General features: G+C 49.1%; 1 protein-coding gene across 4 annotated transcripts in view; it reads left to right on the top strand.

The window, feature by feature from the left end:
• Positions 1–14297, top strand: part of CD151 (CD151 molecule (Raph blood group)) — a 34590-nt gene extending 20293 nt beyond the window's left edge. For 3 of the 4 annotated variants that reach the window (XM_071761619.1, XM_071761620.1, XM_071761621.1), the window contains 7 exons: positions 458–561; positions 1031–1222; positions 6033–6107; positions 8554–8658; positions 9415–9570; positions 12240–12326; positions 13123–14297. In XM_071761619.1, the coding sequence (XP_071617720.1) occupies positions 478–561; positions 1031–1222; positions 6033–6107; positions 8554–8658; positions 9415–9570; positions 12240–12326; positions 13123–13182 (759 nt within the window). In that variant the 5' untranslated portion in view covers positions 458–477 and the 3' untranslated portion in view covers positions 13183–14297. The remainder of the gene's footprint in view (positions 1–457; positions 562–1030; positions 1223–6032; positions 6108–8553; positions 8659–9414; positions 9571–12239; positions 12327–13122) is intronic. The other variant, XM_071761622.1, reaches the window with a different exon arrangement.
• The last annotated feature ends 2027 nt before the right edge of the window (positions 14298–16324 follow it).

Raw genomic sequence — 16324 nt, forward strand, 5'->3', positions numbered from 1 at the left:
GAAGGGAGCATGAACTGTACCAAGGTTTTCTCACCACGATATTGATCACAATTCATGGGTTTGACTTGACCTCTTGGACACTGGTGGGTATGAGCCCTGCACTGGAAGTATTGATCTAAAGAAAAATGGGTCTCCAGAAGTTGGATGGGCAGAGAGGAAGAGGAGGAGGAGGAGGGGGGCAGTCCAGGAAGGCCACGTGCCACCATCTGCCTTCCTCAGTGTGCAAGGTCTCATGCTGTGTAGGTCACCAGAGGGATGGAAGAGCTCTTTATCTAAGTGAGCACTGCCTTGGCATCCCTCAAGTCACTTGAATGAGTTTGCCCAAAGGGCTTGCTTCAGCAGAACGTCAGGACTGTGAGTTCTTGCAGGAGGAGAGCAGAGATCCTGGCCTTTTGAGAGAAGGGGTCTCATGACTGATTTTCTGATTAATTTTTTTTCTATTTTTCTTTGTTTTCAGAAAGCTGCTGAGCTAGAAAGATGCGTGAGTATACAGAGCAGAAGGAAACATGTGGGACCATCTGTCTCAAGTACCTGCTCTTCATCTTCAACTTTTGTTTCTGGGTAAGAAGCTGCAGTTTTCTTTCAGAGGCACTGAGATGGCACTGTGGTTTTGGGGTGAGGGGCACAGAAATCTTAATCAAGTCTTTGGCAAAAAGCATTCCATCAGTAAGGCACAGTGAAAGGCTTGCTAACTTAAAGCTGTTTTCTTCCCCTGTGCTGCCTAGGTAGATTTGACATTTTTTTCATATTTGCCCTGAACATTTGGGAAGGTTCAAGGATGAATTCCTCTGCACAGGCAGATAGCTTGCATCCCTGGCTGCCTGGGGTTCAGAGCTGGCCATCTGGAAGCCCATCCCATCCCATCCCATCCCATCCCATCCCAGTGCTCTGGGCTGTGCTCCTGGTCCCAGTGGGACCTCTGGAAGTCCTTAGAGAGCTGAGGCCCCTCCTGGTTTCCCACTCCAGTTGTTCCAGGTGAGGAAGTCGAGGCATCGGATGCCTCTCATTTGCCTGCTTCTCTCTTACCTAGCTGGCTGGTGGAGCTGTGATGGCTGTAGGCACCTGGACCCTGGCTGAGAAGAGTGACTACATCAGCCTGCTCTCCTCCAGCACATATTCTGCAACTGCTTACATTCTGGTGGTGGCTGGGGTGGTTGTCATGGTTACTGGCATCCTGGGTTGCTGTGCGACCTTCAAAGAGCGTCGGAATTTGCTGAGAGTGGTGAGTCTGTCCTGGGGGGTGCTCTGGGGGGGGATTTATCCCCCTGGTTTGCTCATGAACCACCCTGGGAAGGAGGGAAACAGCCGTGTTCTGCACCACCTTCATTTGTTTGTCCTGGAGCAAATACCCCACCGAGGCCTTCAGGTCCTAACAGCAGTGCTCTCCTGGTCTGAGGTGGCAGTTTCTGCTGCAGAGCATTCCCTTGCACCCCCCCAAACAGTGTGCTTACTACTGCATGGTTCAAAACTACACTGCATAGCTGTAATACCTATGTTTTGGGTCAAAATGTCTCTTTGAAACTATTCAAAACAGAATCTGGTGGCTTTTGTCTCTCCCCTTCCTTGCCCATCCCGTATTCTCTTTGGGAACATGGGAAAAGGGAGGAAGATGTGCAAGACCTGTAACAAAACTGGCTTTTAATGACACCAGGTTCAAGCAAAATTTTGCAAAAAACCTGCCTTTTTACTTGATTCTCAGAAATCAGAACATTTCCTATCAATATGATCTTCAGTTATGGAAGAAGTTATTTTAGTTTTGCTTCCACAAAAAGCCACACTGTTCTGATAATTTGCCATCTCTTTTATGCTTTTTCTTGCATTTAATTCACCTGCTCACCTGCCTCCACTGAAGCTTTTGACCAGCCCTAGGGTTTCTCTTCTGCTTCCTTCCTCTCAAATCTCACTTTCTCTGGAGTGTGGCAGCAGCTGGGCTGTAGTGGTGAGTGCAGTGACTGAAATAAACCCAGTGGCTCTTTGCTTCCAGTTTTGTGGGAAAAGACACTGGAGCAACTCTTCATCAGCTCCTTCCCTTTGCAAATCCTTGTTTGCCTGGCTGTCCCAATTCCCCTCTTTCATCTGGGCAGAGGAGCAGAACCAGGAGTCATGAGGAAGCCTCGTGCTTGTCCACTGCTTTGAAAGCCTGGTAATCCCTGGGAGAGGCAGAGCAGGGGCAGGGAGGAACCCTGAAACACAGGAGGACACAGTGCATGCATTGCTGGTGCTTCTTCATTAAGCTTCTGGTCTAGAGCAGTCCATTGTGGCTTTGCCTCACTTACTTTCCAGGCCAAAAAGATCTCCCTTTGTCTTTTTGCCTTAGCCAGAAGCTATGGATAAAAAACCCAGTGGGGCTTTCTTTGACAGAATCACAGCATGGCAGGGCTTGGAAGGGACCTCTGAAGATCACAGAGTCCAAACCCCCTGCCAGAGCAGGACCAAAAGTGGGGCAGGTCACTCAGAAATGCATCCAGACAGGTCTTGAAAGTCTCCAGAGGAGGAGACTTTTTCTTTGTTAGTTTGCAACTGAAAACTAATAATAATTGTCTCTTGGGAACAAAAGGGCTCTGTGTGTCCCCACAGCACAGCACAGCACAGCCCTTTCAGGGTGCTGGTCCTGACAGGCCTATTGTCTCTTCTTGCTTGTGCTCTGCTCTGGTTGCCAGTGAGTAATCTGCCCAGGAGATAGAGCTGTGCTTGCCAGGGCTGGGTGAGCCTGGCTGAGCCCTTTGCCAGCTCTGAGCTCAGACAGCAACCCTGACAGCTTCACCCTCAGTGCCATGGGGTCTGTGCCAGCCTGTCCCAATTTCTCTCTGCACCAGAGACCCACATAAATCCACCAGGAGCACTCTAAGGGACACTCCTCACTCTCCCCAGTGCCTCCCTGGTGCTTTCAAAATCAGCTACTGACAAAAATCAGCCACTTTTATAAGTGCTGTTTATAAAACACATACCTGGTGTTTAGTTTTTCTGTTGAACACTTGGGAAGCTGCAAAATTTTTCTTATTACTTTTTTAATATTTTTTTTTTTCTGCTTTTCTTACCCAACTGTGAATGTTACAGGTCTGCTTCAAGGGTTTTCATAGTATTTCATTGCTCATCACTCCCAACTCTTTTTATGCCACTGGATGTTTGCCTTCTCTGTGCTTCCTCCTTAGCAAGGTGATGTGCTGAGGCTGGAGCACAGGAGGGAGTTTCTGTCCCTGTGGTTCAGGCACAGCTCTGGTTCTGCAGCCTGGCAGTGCCCAAACTCTGGACAAGCACCCAAACCACTGCTCTCGTGCACTTCAGTTCACACACTGGGCATGCTGGAGGGACCCCTCAAACAGAAGAAAAAAGATGAAAGGGAAAAAAAAAAAAAAAAAAAAAAAGATGAAAAGGAGGAAAGTGGAATTCTTCAGGCTTGGTCCTTCTCACTGCCACTTGTGCTCAGGCACTGTGGACAGGGAGCAGGGAATGCACTGCTTATCCTTCCTGTTCCTGCTGCATTTCCACCTGGAGCCCTCCCACTGAAGTGCTGGTGCTGGTTTAGGATTTCAGCTGCTCTCTATCTCTGCTTCACACAGTGGAAAGCAAGCTCTCTCCAGAGAGAAATTTGGGTTGTAGGTGGGTTGGACCATTCTTTGGCTTCACTCCACCACCTGAAGCAGGGACCTTGCAGATCTGAGGAGACCCCAGGCAGCCCTGACCCTGGCTTGGAGCCAGAGTCAGAGTCAGTTTTGCCCAGAACCCCCCCAGATCCAGGCATGTGTCTGCTACAGACCTTTAGGTGATCCCATATTTCTGACTGGGTCCATAGCCTCTTGGGAAGCGAGGAGGATATCCCCAGGGCTGAGCTGGATAAGAAAACCCTGCAGTGCCTGGTGGAGAGCAAGGAGAGCAGCCCTGTGCTCTGTGTGTGCTCCTCTATTGCAGCAGAATGTTTGGAAGTGGCCCTGGGGGAGCAGTGAGGCTGAGATAGGGTAAGGATGCAGTGCCTCAGCAGGGAGAGGTTGGATGCTTGGGTAGGAGATGCAGTAACCCCCTTATAGGGCTGTTGGTGATGCAAATTTTGTCAGGTCTGCTGGATCTGTCAGCATCCACCATAAGCCAGCACAATGGCCCAAGCTGTGGTGGAACAACTTGGCTGGGTGTGAATGCCTCTGAGATGATGCCACAGAGCAGGGAAATGTAAACAAAAGAGGTTTGCTGGTTGTTCTTAGCAACCTTCCACCCTCCCTGCCCCCTTCTTGGCAGAGGAGATGATGTCAGAGCAGCCAGGGTGTAGGAGACCCAAACAAAAGAAAGGCAGCCTTTGTGTCAAGGGATGCCACTCCTTTTTTTTTTTTTTTTTTTTTTGCCCCCTTCCAACATCCTAGGTGTTTTGGGAGCAGCCTTTAGCTACCCCAAACTCCACTGGGTGACTCAGGGCTCTGGTATGAATGGTACCTTGTACAGGCAGTGTGGGGCTGCAGTGTGAAAGCCTGAGATTGTAGGCTCAGATTAGAGCCTGCTCTGCAGATAAAACCCAGCTGCCCATCCTTTGCAGCTGCTGAATCTCCACAGGGGTGAAAGAGGAAGCCTGAAGTCTGTCTGTGTGGTTTCACTCCTGCAAAGGGGCTTGGAAAGACCTGGTGAAGGAAGGAGGGTGCACAGGGGGAGTGTAACCCTTGTGCAAAAAAAAGGCATCTGTGCCATGTGGGTCAGCTTGCTGTGTCCAGTGTCCTTCTTTGTGCCAGGTTTAATATCCAGGTGTATTTGTAGGGAGCTGTTTGCTTCATCCCTTGGGAACAGCTGTTTGCTAAGCTCAGTGGTAAAACAGAACATGGGAGATGCTTTGTTTGTTCTGCCCTCAGGAGGCCAAATCCTGCAGGGACTGAGCATCCTGTCCTGGTGGCTGGAACTGGGCTCTCCTCAGCTCTGTTTGCAGGAAGATCAGTGGCAGTCAGGGAAGAGCCTGGATCTGTAAAGGACTTTTTATTGCTAGGCAGGAGCAAGGCCAGGGCTGTGTGTCAGGACAGGGGTTTTTCCCTGGAAAGCTCTTTGACCCTAAGGAGAGAGTGGCCACATCAGGCCTGCCCAGTCTGTTTAATCCAGGGTATTTGTTCCTCCTCATAGGTTTCCTATTTCTGTGTAGGAACAGTGGCCCCAAAGAAGGTTTCTGTACCATCCATTTAATCCTCCTTGTGGTGAGCAGGACCTCTTTCCATTTCACTACCATTAAGCCTTTAAGAAGCAGTCATGTTCTTCTCTTACTTTTTAAAGAGCTCTTCCCACTTTGGTTTTCAGATACTGATCTTTTCTCTCCTGATCCCAGTTCAGGAGAACATGTAGTCACAGTTCTGAGCATGAGTCAGTGCTCAAGTCCATCTGCTTCAGAAGTGCTCTTCAAGCCTGTGTTTGAGTCCCACAGAAGTCACTGGGAACATAATCTGTGATTTATCCTCATGCTGAGGTGCTCTGCTATGTCCTTGGTGAGATGGATCCTTTGTGGCTTTTTTGAATTGTGATTTATAACATTGCTCCTTAGTAACTTGGTGAATTGCCCTAAACAGTATCAAAACAAGTAAAACTTTTTTCATTAAATTGATGTCAGATGTTTGCTATTATATTGAGTGTAGTCATCAGGTTATCCAGTCACAAGTTTCTTTGGTCCAGTGATATTATCTCAGTTGCCTGCACTTTTCAATTTTCTACAACCCTCTGGCTCTGGGAGTTTAACTCACACTTGCTGCTGCTTCTCTTCAGTCACATGTGAGGTGGTTTGTTGTTTTTTTTTGTTTGTTTGTTTTTTGGTTGTTTTTTTTTTTTTCCTTGTGGTTTGGCTTTTTGTTTTTTTAACTTGTAGGATTGTTCCCTTCCTACTCTGCTGAGATCTTAATCCCATCCCCTGCCTTTGAATACTGCTGCCTAAAGTATTCAAAAAGTATTGATGTACTCAAAAAATATTCAGAAAATATTGATGAAGGCAGTGTTGAATTTCTCAGCTAATGAAAAGCTGGCTCCCAGCATCTGCTTCCATTCTCTTCTAATGTCCTGCTGCTCACATTATTTTACAGTACTTCATATTGTTGCTGTGCATCTTTCTCCTGGAGATCATTGCTGGAATCCTGGCCTATATCTACTACCAGCAGGTGAGTGAGTATTAGGGACTCAAACCAGGGACAGAAAAGAGCTGATTATCCTTATTTCTGCAGCCAGAATTGGGCTTGGAGCTTGGGACCTGGGTGGCCTGGTTGTGGCTCAGCTTTCCACATGTCTGTAGACACTGCCCTGCCCACACAGACCTTGGATTATTTATTGTTCCTGACAAAGCAGTGGTGGTTTCCCTGCAGCACCTGCTCAGCTCCTTCCTCTGGTTCACCTCTGGGTGCTGTTTTTCTCCAGAAGGCAGATTTGGAGGCTGTGTAGGTCAAGGAACTCTCCCAGTGCCCTTCAAGGCACAGAAGAAGCAGCTGAAATCATGGTAGTGCCACTTGGAGTATTCAGGACATGGGAACTGTTCCTGCTGCATCCAGGAACTGTTTGAAGGTATAGCAGGAGCCAGACCTTTGAAGTGGCCAAGATAATGAGTGGTTCATCTGAGAGGTCCTTTCAGGCCAGGGAATTTGTCAGGGCTTTAGTTAAGCAGCCCAGCTGAGGGGCTGGAGAGCAGCAGAGGCTCCCAGCAGCTGCATTTCCAGCTTGGCAACTTTTTGCAGTTTCAGAAAGCAGAGCCTCAAGTCAGAACTTTGTTTTCAAAGGGAGTTTAGCCACAAACAGCCTGGGAAATTGGTCTCATGTCTGGAAATTGCTTGGAAAAGGGAAAATAAGGGTTGTTGTGAAGTGGCTGCCTGGGAAACAGCTGGGCATCCCATCTTGCTGGCTTCACTGCCAGAATTCCCTGCCAGTCCTTTTTTCTCTTGGGCCTCCTGTGCTCTGTCTCCCTGAGATGGGCACTGGTGGTTTGCAAGGAGCCAAAGAACTGTGCTGGCTCCTGCCAGGAGGGATCAGTGGGGATCCTTAACAGGGAGAGATCCAGCCTGGCAGGCATGGCAAGAAGCTGAGGTCAGTCCTCAAAGACTGTCCATGCAAAGACACCAAGTTTCTGTCTGTCAGTAGTTGCAGGGGAGCTGAGATGAGGTTGCAGTAAGGGGCAGCAGCTGTGGAGCTGAACCCCTGGGTGCCCTTAGGGATCCTGGGACCAACACCTGCACTGCCCTTGTCCTCCAGCTGAGGTTCCTTCTCTTTCCTGGCTGCAGGCTGCTTGCTCTGGTTGCCACCCTTTTTATTTCAGCCCCTGTTTTGGTCTCCAAAGCTTGTGTTTGTTTGCATGTCTAAAATGTTTCTTTTGTTATCTCTGTTCCATGCTGCAGTACTTCCCCATGAGCCTGCAGGTAAAACTGCTTTTCTCCCAAGTAATAATTCTGCTAATGGACTCTCTCTTCTTTATTTGCCTCTGATGCCTTCCAGCTGCTGAAGCTTTTCCTTTCTATTTATTACACTAAGTCCTTTGCACTTCACTAGAGCTTGCCAGCCCAGGATCTCAAAGCATTTTGCAAATATTAATGAATGAAGCTTCTTACCATCTCTGTGAGGTAGGTGTTGTCCCCATTTGACACATGGGGTTGGAAAAAAAACTGTGTTTCAAAGGGAGAATGAACTGCAGACTGTATTTTTTTTGCACAGTTCAGCATAACCAGTTGCTTGGCCTCTCTTTTACTACTTGGCTGTGTAGAATAATAAGTGTACAGAGAGCCTACTCTCCTGTTCCATTCATTGACACCATTTAAAGTGCATGTTGATGTTGCTTATTGGTAGAGGAAACTTAGTTTCACAGGTTTTATACTAAAGCAGTGTTGCTGGATGAACCAGGATGACAAAAAAAAAAAAAAAAAAAAAAAAAAAGGAGCTTTTTGGCATTTCTTGGCTGTCACCTGGGTAGTGAGAAGAATTCAGCTGGATTAGAAGAGCCTCCCCAGGAATAGGTGTTTAAATGCAGTCACCTAAACATCCCAGGGGTTTTTTGGGGATGCTTTAGAAATTCTGTACTTCCAGAATCAGCCTTTGTCTCTCTGTCAGTGTCACAAAGAAAGGCCTTGCACCCCCACACTTAACTCCCTCCTGTGGAATCCTTTTGGATGCTGATACATAGAGCTGTTCAGACTGTGTAGCTTCAGTCCAGCGTGCCCACAACCCTGAGTTCCTCCTGCTCCTGGGCAGAGTGATTTGGTTTTTAGTGTTTTTTGTCACAGGCTTCAGAGAGGGAACACTGGGTGTGGTCTCACAGCATCCTGCTGTGGAAGCAGGCACTCTTTTATATTCTTTTTCAATGTGGGCATCTCGTGGCAGTCTCACATATTCAAAGTGAGGTGTTGTGTAGCACAGGCTGAGATTCCATGCTGCAGTGCATCCTTCCAGATGTTAAAATGGAGGCATGATCTGTGATCAACTGGAAATAAGCTTGTCCAGTCCAGCCTCAGAGGCTGATGCTCTGCTTTTCTCTTGGGGCAAAGGCACTGAAGTGCATGCAGGGCTCTGAGTTGCTCTTGGGGGCTGAGTGTACCTTGTGATTTCATCCTGCTTGTCTCTTCCATCCAGCTGAGCATGGAACTGAAGCAAAATTTGAAGACCACCATGACCCACAAGTACCAGAAGAAGGGAGAAGAGAGGGTTACCAGTGCAGTGGACAAACTGCAGCAGGAGGTAGGGGTCTCTGGAGGCAGAGGTGGAACACACAAAAGGCATCATGAGCTCTGGAAATCCCCCACACAGATGTTTTTTCTGGAGTTTTAAGTTCTGCTGCTTCAGATTCAAGACAAGGTTGGGTGGGGTGCAGGGCCTTGGCCTTGCAGTGGGTGGAATTGCAGAGGGTGAGCTCTGAATTCCATGCCCAGGAGCACTGGAAAAGCAACATCTGAATTGCTCCCAAATTGAACTGAAACTGCCAAGTCACTGTTTCCATCTCCCTCTTCAAACCTCTGGAGAAATTGCCAAGAAATTCATTAAAGCCCTGTAGATGTGATGGAAGAAGAGCCTTCCTGCTGCTGCTTTAGCTGTGCCTTGCTCAGGGGTGGATTTCTCAGGGTCTGTACTTCTGACAGGCTTTTCCCACAGAAAGGACCCATCTTTTCAGACACTCAAAACGTGGAGCTTATTACACACATGCTGCCTTAGCAGGTGCATTAGCAATAACATCTGGTAATTAAACTCGTTACCACTATTAACACCCTGCAGACTGGTGCTGAGAGAGCTGCAGATGCACACTGGTTCCAGTTCATCCCAGCAGTGGACAAAAGTCACTGAGAGATGGGTGAAGCTGCTCCTTCATGGTCATTTGGGGGGGATTTTAACACAGAAGTGACCAATAATTATAGAAGCCTTAAAAAAAAAAAAAGAGAGAGAGAGAGAGAAGGTGGTTGTGGTGCTTTCAGACTCAACCTTTGCTTTGTGTTCCTGCAGTTCAAGTGCTGTGGGAGCAACAACTACACAGACTGGGCTGACAGCCTGTGGATAAAATCTCCAGCAGCCAATGGAAGGAAAGTCCCAGACAGCTGCTGTAAGACAGTAACTGAGCTGTGTGGCCGGAGAGATCATCCTTCCAACATCTACAAGGAGGTAAAGAGCAAAAAGGGCTTCAGCCCTGCCTAAAGGAGGTGGGAAAAGGAATAAGGGTGTTGTGGGGGTGCTATTGATAGGCTTCAAAATCAGCAGGAGTCCTTAGAGAGCAAAATTAATTGCTCTAGTTGAGCATTTGGCTGTCTAGGCTATTATTTTCTATGTAGAGAAGAATAATAAGTTAAATTTGTAGTTACAGGGGGTTGTTGGTTCTGGCAAGGAGCTTGGGGTGGGTCCTGCATTTGACACCGTTTGCTGTCCTTTTCATTACTCAGTGAGGTACAAATGGAAACACTTTTTTTGGTCCTTGACTGAGACAGCAGGATTTGACCTGCAGCACTGAAAAACAGTGTAGGAAGAAAGGGAGCCCTGGAGGAGACAAATGAGTCCAGTTTCAGGGGGCTGCAGTTTGGACTGAAAAGAAGGCTGCAGCTGAGATAGAAAAGAAGCAAACTGAATTCCAGACAAGCTGAATAAGTGAACAGGTAACTCTCAGACCATTGACTCACCCAGTTTGCCTGAGGCTGGTAAAAGTCCTTATGTTTCTTTTGGCACCCTCTGGGGCTGTCACCTGGCTTTAACTTGCTGGCTGTGGCACTCTGGGGGGTCTCATCAGGGACACCAGCACCTGGGCTGGCTGGATGCAGCCTGGGGAGCAGCACCAGGAGCTGATTCCCTGTTCCTGTCCCCCTGCCAGCTCAGGAGGGCTGTGGGTGGGTGGAGAGGTGGTGGTTCTTCTCACAGGCTGTGCTTAGAGCACAGCTTGGAAGAGGGGTGTGAATAAAACCTGCCCTTAAGTCAAGAAACTCAAACATCTTAACCTTTATCTTTGGGGAGCTGCTTGGCTGAGTTTGGCTCTTCAGGAAGAAGATTTTCCCATCAGGTTTGTGCCTTTAATGGAAGAGCCAATGAGGAAATGCAGGAGGGAGTCTGAGGGCTGATGAAATGTTTCAGAAAGGGGAAACCCCCCCCATGGATTTGAGGGGCAGGGTTGGCACTTCCCACCCTCTCTCTGTGCTGCAGGGAAGCAGCTGCCCCCCTGCACTGGCAGGAGGTGCAGCTGCCAGGTGGATTGGGCAGAGAAAAGGCTGGAAGAGGAGGTTTGGACCTATAGACAGATGCTGCATCCTGTAATATGAAGTCTCAGAGTCCACAAAGATTTTAGTAGCTTCAGGGAAGAAAAATCTAGGAAAGTGTCAGAGCAAGGGACATGAGGAACTGCTTCATCTCAGGGCAGCTGACCCTCAATGGCTGATGCTGGCATGGGAAAAATGAGGGCTCTGCCATCCCTCTCTGGGGGGCTGTGTCTCATTCCTTCCCTCTGCCTGCCTCCCCCAACACCCTTGGGGTTCTGCTGGAGCCTACCCAGTAAATCCCCCACTTGTGACTGTGGGAAACATGTCTCTGTAGATTAATATTTTAATTATTTAAAGAATCATAGAATCATGGAATGGGCTGGGTTGGAAGGGACCTCAGAGATCACCAAGTCCAACCCTTGCTCCACTCCCCCCGTGGTTCCCAGCCCATGGCACTGAGTGCCACATCCAGGCTCTTTTGAAATATCTCCAGGGATGGAGAATCCACCCCTTCCCTGGGCAGCCCATTCCAATGGCTGAGCACCCTCTCTGCAAAGAATTCTTTCCTAATATCCAACCTAAACCTCCCCTGGCACAACTTGAGACCTCTTGTGCCCTCTTGTCTTGCTGAGAGTTGCCTGGGAGCAGAGCCCAACCCCCCCCTGGCTCCAACCTCCTTTCAGGGAGTTGGAGAGAGTGATGAGGTCTCCCCTGAGCCTCCTCTTCTCCAGCCTCAACACCCCCAGCTCCCTCAGCCCTTCCTCACAGGACTTGTGCTGGATCCCTTCACAGCCTCCTTGCTCTTCTCTGGACCTGCTCCAGCACCTCAATCTCCTTCCTGAGCTGAGGGGCCCAGAACTTAAAAAACAAGGAAACTCTTAAAAAACAAACTTCAAAAAAAAACAAAACAAAAAAAGCAGTAAATGCTCTTTCTGATTTTATTTTTTGCCTTATGATAAAGAAAAATCCCTTGGGCCTCAAACAGGAAAGGAAGGATCACACAGTGCCAGCCAAGGATGCAGCTGGAAGGCAGAGCTTGGCTTCCCAGGCCCACACTGACACACTCCTTGCTCTCATGAGTTGCAGGGGTAGGAACTGACTCTTCAAAGGCTGCTGTCATGTTAGAGACCTGGGTACTGGATCATGTTGGAGATCTGGGTACTGGATCATGTTGGAGATCTGGGTGCTGGATCATGTTGGAGATCTGGGTGCTGGATCCACTCAGCACCATCTCCTGGGCATTTTGGCTTGCTGGCAGTAAGGGCCCTTTCCAGGGATGTCCCAGGAAGTGAGGGAACCTTGCTCTGTGTATCTCAGAAAAAAAAATGACATGCTCCCTCTGATGTGGGGGTGAATCTGCTGATCTCCTGCCCAGCTTAGCAGCCACCTGGGTTTTGTTTGGTGGTTCCTGAGCAGTACAAACCATGATGCAGTTCACATCATCACTGCAGCTGTCCCAGTGAGCCTGGGGGACAAGGTTGCTCCCAGACACAGCTTTTTACAGCATGGCTTTCAAGGGACACAAACATTAAAGTATTAAAACAGGAGGTTAGAATGAAGCTGATTTTCCATGTCCCTCATTTCACCCTGCAGAGTGGTTGCATTACCAAGCTGGAAAACTTCATTCAAGAGCATCTGAAAATTATTGGAGCAGTGGGGATCAGCATTGCTTGTGTGCAGGTAACAGGACTGAGGGGAGCTTTGGGGGTGCTGGGCAAGAAGTTAAAGGTTCCCTAGAGCTGAGGAATGATGATAAAAAAATCAAGTGGGGTAGGTTCTTCCCTCCCCAGCAAGGAGAAGCTGCTGGGTGTTTCTTGGGGATCTGAGGATTCACAAGCTCTGAAACCTCTTCTGCTGGTCTGTAAAATTTCCTTTTGGTTAAAAGTGCAAGACGGGAGGAGGGGAGAGGTTTCTGCAGAACTGTGCCAGGAGGTTTGGAGCCTGAGTGACCTCTGGTGGGGATGGGCTGTGGGTGTCTCTGCAGCTGAGGAGCTGGTCCAGAGGAGTTCCCCTCACACCACGGTTTGTTGGAATTATTTGAAGTCATCCAGAATTTCCCCCTGGGTTATGTGGTGTTGTGGGTCTGCAAATTATCTGGGAGGGGGTGAGGAGTAAAGGGACAGGATATGGGTGCTCTTCACTCTCATTTTAGAGGGGAGGGCACACAATATTCATTTCTTCCAAATGCAGATCTCTGGGAGTAATCTTCTCCTTTGTCATGTAGCCAGTTTACACCCCAGAGAAGCTGCTAGTGATTAATTATGAGGATTAGCAGGGATTATTCTCTTTTGCTGCTTCTTGCAAGCTGGAATGCAGTATCCCCAGGCAGAAACTATCTGCCACTCCAGTTGGGGTCTGGGCTGTGTGTTTGTAAGCTGCTGTCTCCACTGCATCAATTCTGGTATTGGTTTGTTTGGTTTTGGTTTGTTTTGGTTTTTTTTCATGCATCTCTCTCTCTTCTCTTTGCACCCTGTAGATCTTTGGGATGATTTTCACCTGCTGCTTGTACAAGAATTTAAAGTTAGAACCATATTAACAGCTTCAGGAACTCTTTTGCTCCCCCTCTGCCACTTCCCTTCGTGCCTGCCAACCTGACCACTCTCCCCCTCCCCACCACCACAGAAGTGTCTGTAACTTGAGGACTTGGCTCTGTAATTCAGTGTCTCCCAAACCATGACCTTACTTGGCCCCCTCTGGGGGAAAGCCCCCCTCCTTGTTGTGTCCCAGGAGTTCCAGGTCCTCTTCACTGTCATGAAATAATAAAAGCTGTGGATCTTCTGCTTTAAGTGAAGCTTTAATGATGCAGTGATTTGCTAGATCTATGAAGCAAGATTTATCCATTTCTTTTGAGGCTTTTCCTGAGCCAACATGAAGGTGTCAGGATGCTACACAAGAATGATGGGATGCTCCTCAGCAGTCCCATGCTTCTGCACTCAGCTGGAGCCAGAGCTGAGGCTCTCATACCTGGAAGATTTCCCTCCCTCCTCTCAAGTGTGGGCCCCCTCTCTCCTGGCCTTTATTTAAGTGGTGCCACCCTTTCAGAGCACACAGTTAAGGTGAGAAAAATCACCCAGACCCCTAAGTGGTCTCGCAGTATTGTGGGGGTTTTAGTTCACTGAGCAGAAATCTTGGATTGGTGCTAAAAGGTGACAGCTTTAAATTCAGAGCAGGTCAATCTGGAATACCCCCATCAACACCAGACCCCCAAAATAATCCTTAACTAATGCAGAAGGGTGGAACGACTGAGGTGTGTCTTTGGTTCCACAGCAGCAGTAAAGAGGGCAAAGAAATCTAAATTATTATGTGCTGATCTAAAGGAGAAATCTCTAAATTATTTCTTGTTTTATAATCAAGTTCCTGACAAGTATTGACTACTAACTAAGAGGAAAATATTGAGCATGTTGCTTTAAACAGTATTTCTAGTATTTCTTATGCATATTTTTGTAGATGCCTTTGCCTATTCCCTTCAAACATATTGTACAGGGATGGGAGAGGCCAGGAAGACTGAGATATGAATAGTAAGTGGGCTTGTGTCCATTGGGTTGTTTTATACTTTTTCTCTGTGTAATAATATTAATTGCCTTTTTTTTTTTTTTTTAACTGTTTATGTTGCTGACTAATAGAAAAATAAAGCATAAGATTCTGTACTTACTCAATGTTGTAAAACTGAAGGGGCACTGTGATCCAGATGGGTTGTGTGGGTTCATTCCTCTGATCCCTGAGGACCAGGCTGAGATGGGAGCTGGGGAACCACCTGCTCCTTGTCACTGCTCTTGCCAGCCTGGGGGTCACCTGCTGCTCCTTGGGGTGGCACCCTGGGAGCTGAACTCACAGGACCTCAGGTATGGCACCTCTGAGCTCTGCAGCCCCTGGGACCCTTCCTCAGGTTTGGCACCCAGGTTCCAGCTCCTCACCATGTCCAGGCTGCTGGGGCAGACAGAGCAGAGCCCTTGCCAGGGGGTGCTGTGTGCTGCCTCTGCTTCAGCTGAGGTGTCACTTGGGCCAGGACTCTCCTGTCCCCTCCTACACCCTGTGTCCTGAGAGTGGAATCTTTCCTCTTTGTCTCTTGACTCCGAGGATGGAGGTGGTTGCTGCAGCAGGGCTGCCTTTCCCTCCCCCGGGGGGATCCCAGGGCTCTGTGGGTGCAGTGTGGGTGCAGTGTGGGTGCTGTGTGCCAGTGAGTGCTGAGTATTTGCTCCACATGCTGTGCCCTCTCTTATGGACACGTCAGAAAGAGGGAGCAGATGTGTGACCTTTTTTTTTTATTTTTTACCCTTGGGGACTGCTGGTCAGGAGCCTCTCTGGGCTGTGTTCTGCCTGCAGCTCCTGGCCGTGGCCACTCGGTGGCTCTCAGGGCTCTGAATTCATAGAATCACAGAATCACAGAATGGGCTGGGTTGGAAGGGACCTCAGAGATCACCAAGTCCAACCCTTGCTCCACTCCCCCCGTGGTTCCCAGCCCATGGCACTGAGTGCCACATCCAGGCTCTTTTGAAATATCTCCAGGGATGGAGAATCCACCCCTTCCCTGGGCAGCCCATTTCATCTCACGTGAGTACCAGGGATGCTGATGCCCCCGAGTTCATTCAGTGATTGATCCATCCCAGCCCAGCAGACTGCCAGGCACACAGGGGTTTGGAAGTTCTCTTGCTCCTCCTGCCTTCTGGGCTGCCTGCATTAGCAGAAAATACTCTGCACCTGCTGAGACCCTGAAGAACCAGCAGCTTCCTGTCTCCTGATTCCTGCTCCCACCTGCAGGAAAGGAGCTGCTGAGCACATTTACAGCTTCCATTTGTTGGGGCAGAGAGCTCTCTGGCTGACAAGGGAAGAGCAGTTTCTGCCTGCATGCAGGGTACAGAGAGCCCAGTGCCCCAGCAGGGCCTCCTCCTGCCCACGGCTGCTGTGTCCCCCCCATTGGGACAGCAGAATCCATCCCTCCCCTCTGCAGTCCCAGGGGTGCTGTGGTGGGTGCAGCACCCTACGTGCTCAGAGGCTCAGCCCAAAGCTGGCCCTGGCCCCAGGGTGCAGGATGTGTCCAGCAAAGCTCCCTGGATTTCACCACCCGTGGCTTTGTGTCTCTTCCTGCCAGGCTGGAGGATTTCAGCTGCCCACAGGAACAGGTGAGGTTTTTAATTTTTATTTCCCTCAGAAATGCTGGAACCCCTTTCCTCAGGAACTCCAGAGTCAGGGTCCCCCTCTCCCTTCCCCTGGTGGGGCAGCTGCCACCCAAACACTCACAGCCTCAGCTCCCTCTCTCCAAAAGGGCACCTCAGCCCAGGGTTAGGAAGAGCCCAATGTGAATTTTGCTGTCCCACACAGCAAACTGTTTCTTGGCACCCCACTGGTCCCTCATTTGTGTTCAGCTGCCAGTTCCCTGCCTGCCACTGCCTGGAAAGAAAAAGTCATCTGTCCCCCAGCACCCCAGAGCTGGCAGCTGCCTGGCCCCCATCATCATCCTCATCCTCAGGGGAACATCCTCAGGGCAGGGCCAAGAAGCTTCAGCTCCTTCCTGAAGTTGCTTCCCCAGGTTGTTTTACAAGCTTTGATTTCTTGCAGTATTCAGGAGTGGTGGCTTGAGGCCCAGCTGGCAGCTGGGGCAGAATTACTCAAAAGAAAAAACTCTGAGTTTTTCCCACACCTCCAAGTGGAACAATCCTGATGCTCAGAGCAGGGAGTGG

Source organism: Heliangelus exortis, chromosome 18 (genome assembly GCF_036169615.1).
Source record: "Heliangelus exortis chromosome 18, bHelExo1.hap1, whole genome shotgun sequence".
In the NCBI taxonomy this organism is placed as follows: Eukaryota; Metazoa; Chordata; class Aves; order Apodiformes; family Trochilidae; genus Heliangelus; species Heliangelus exortis.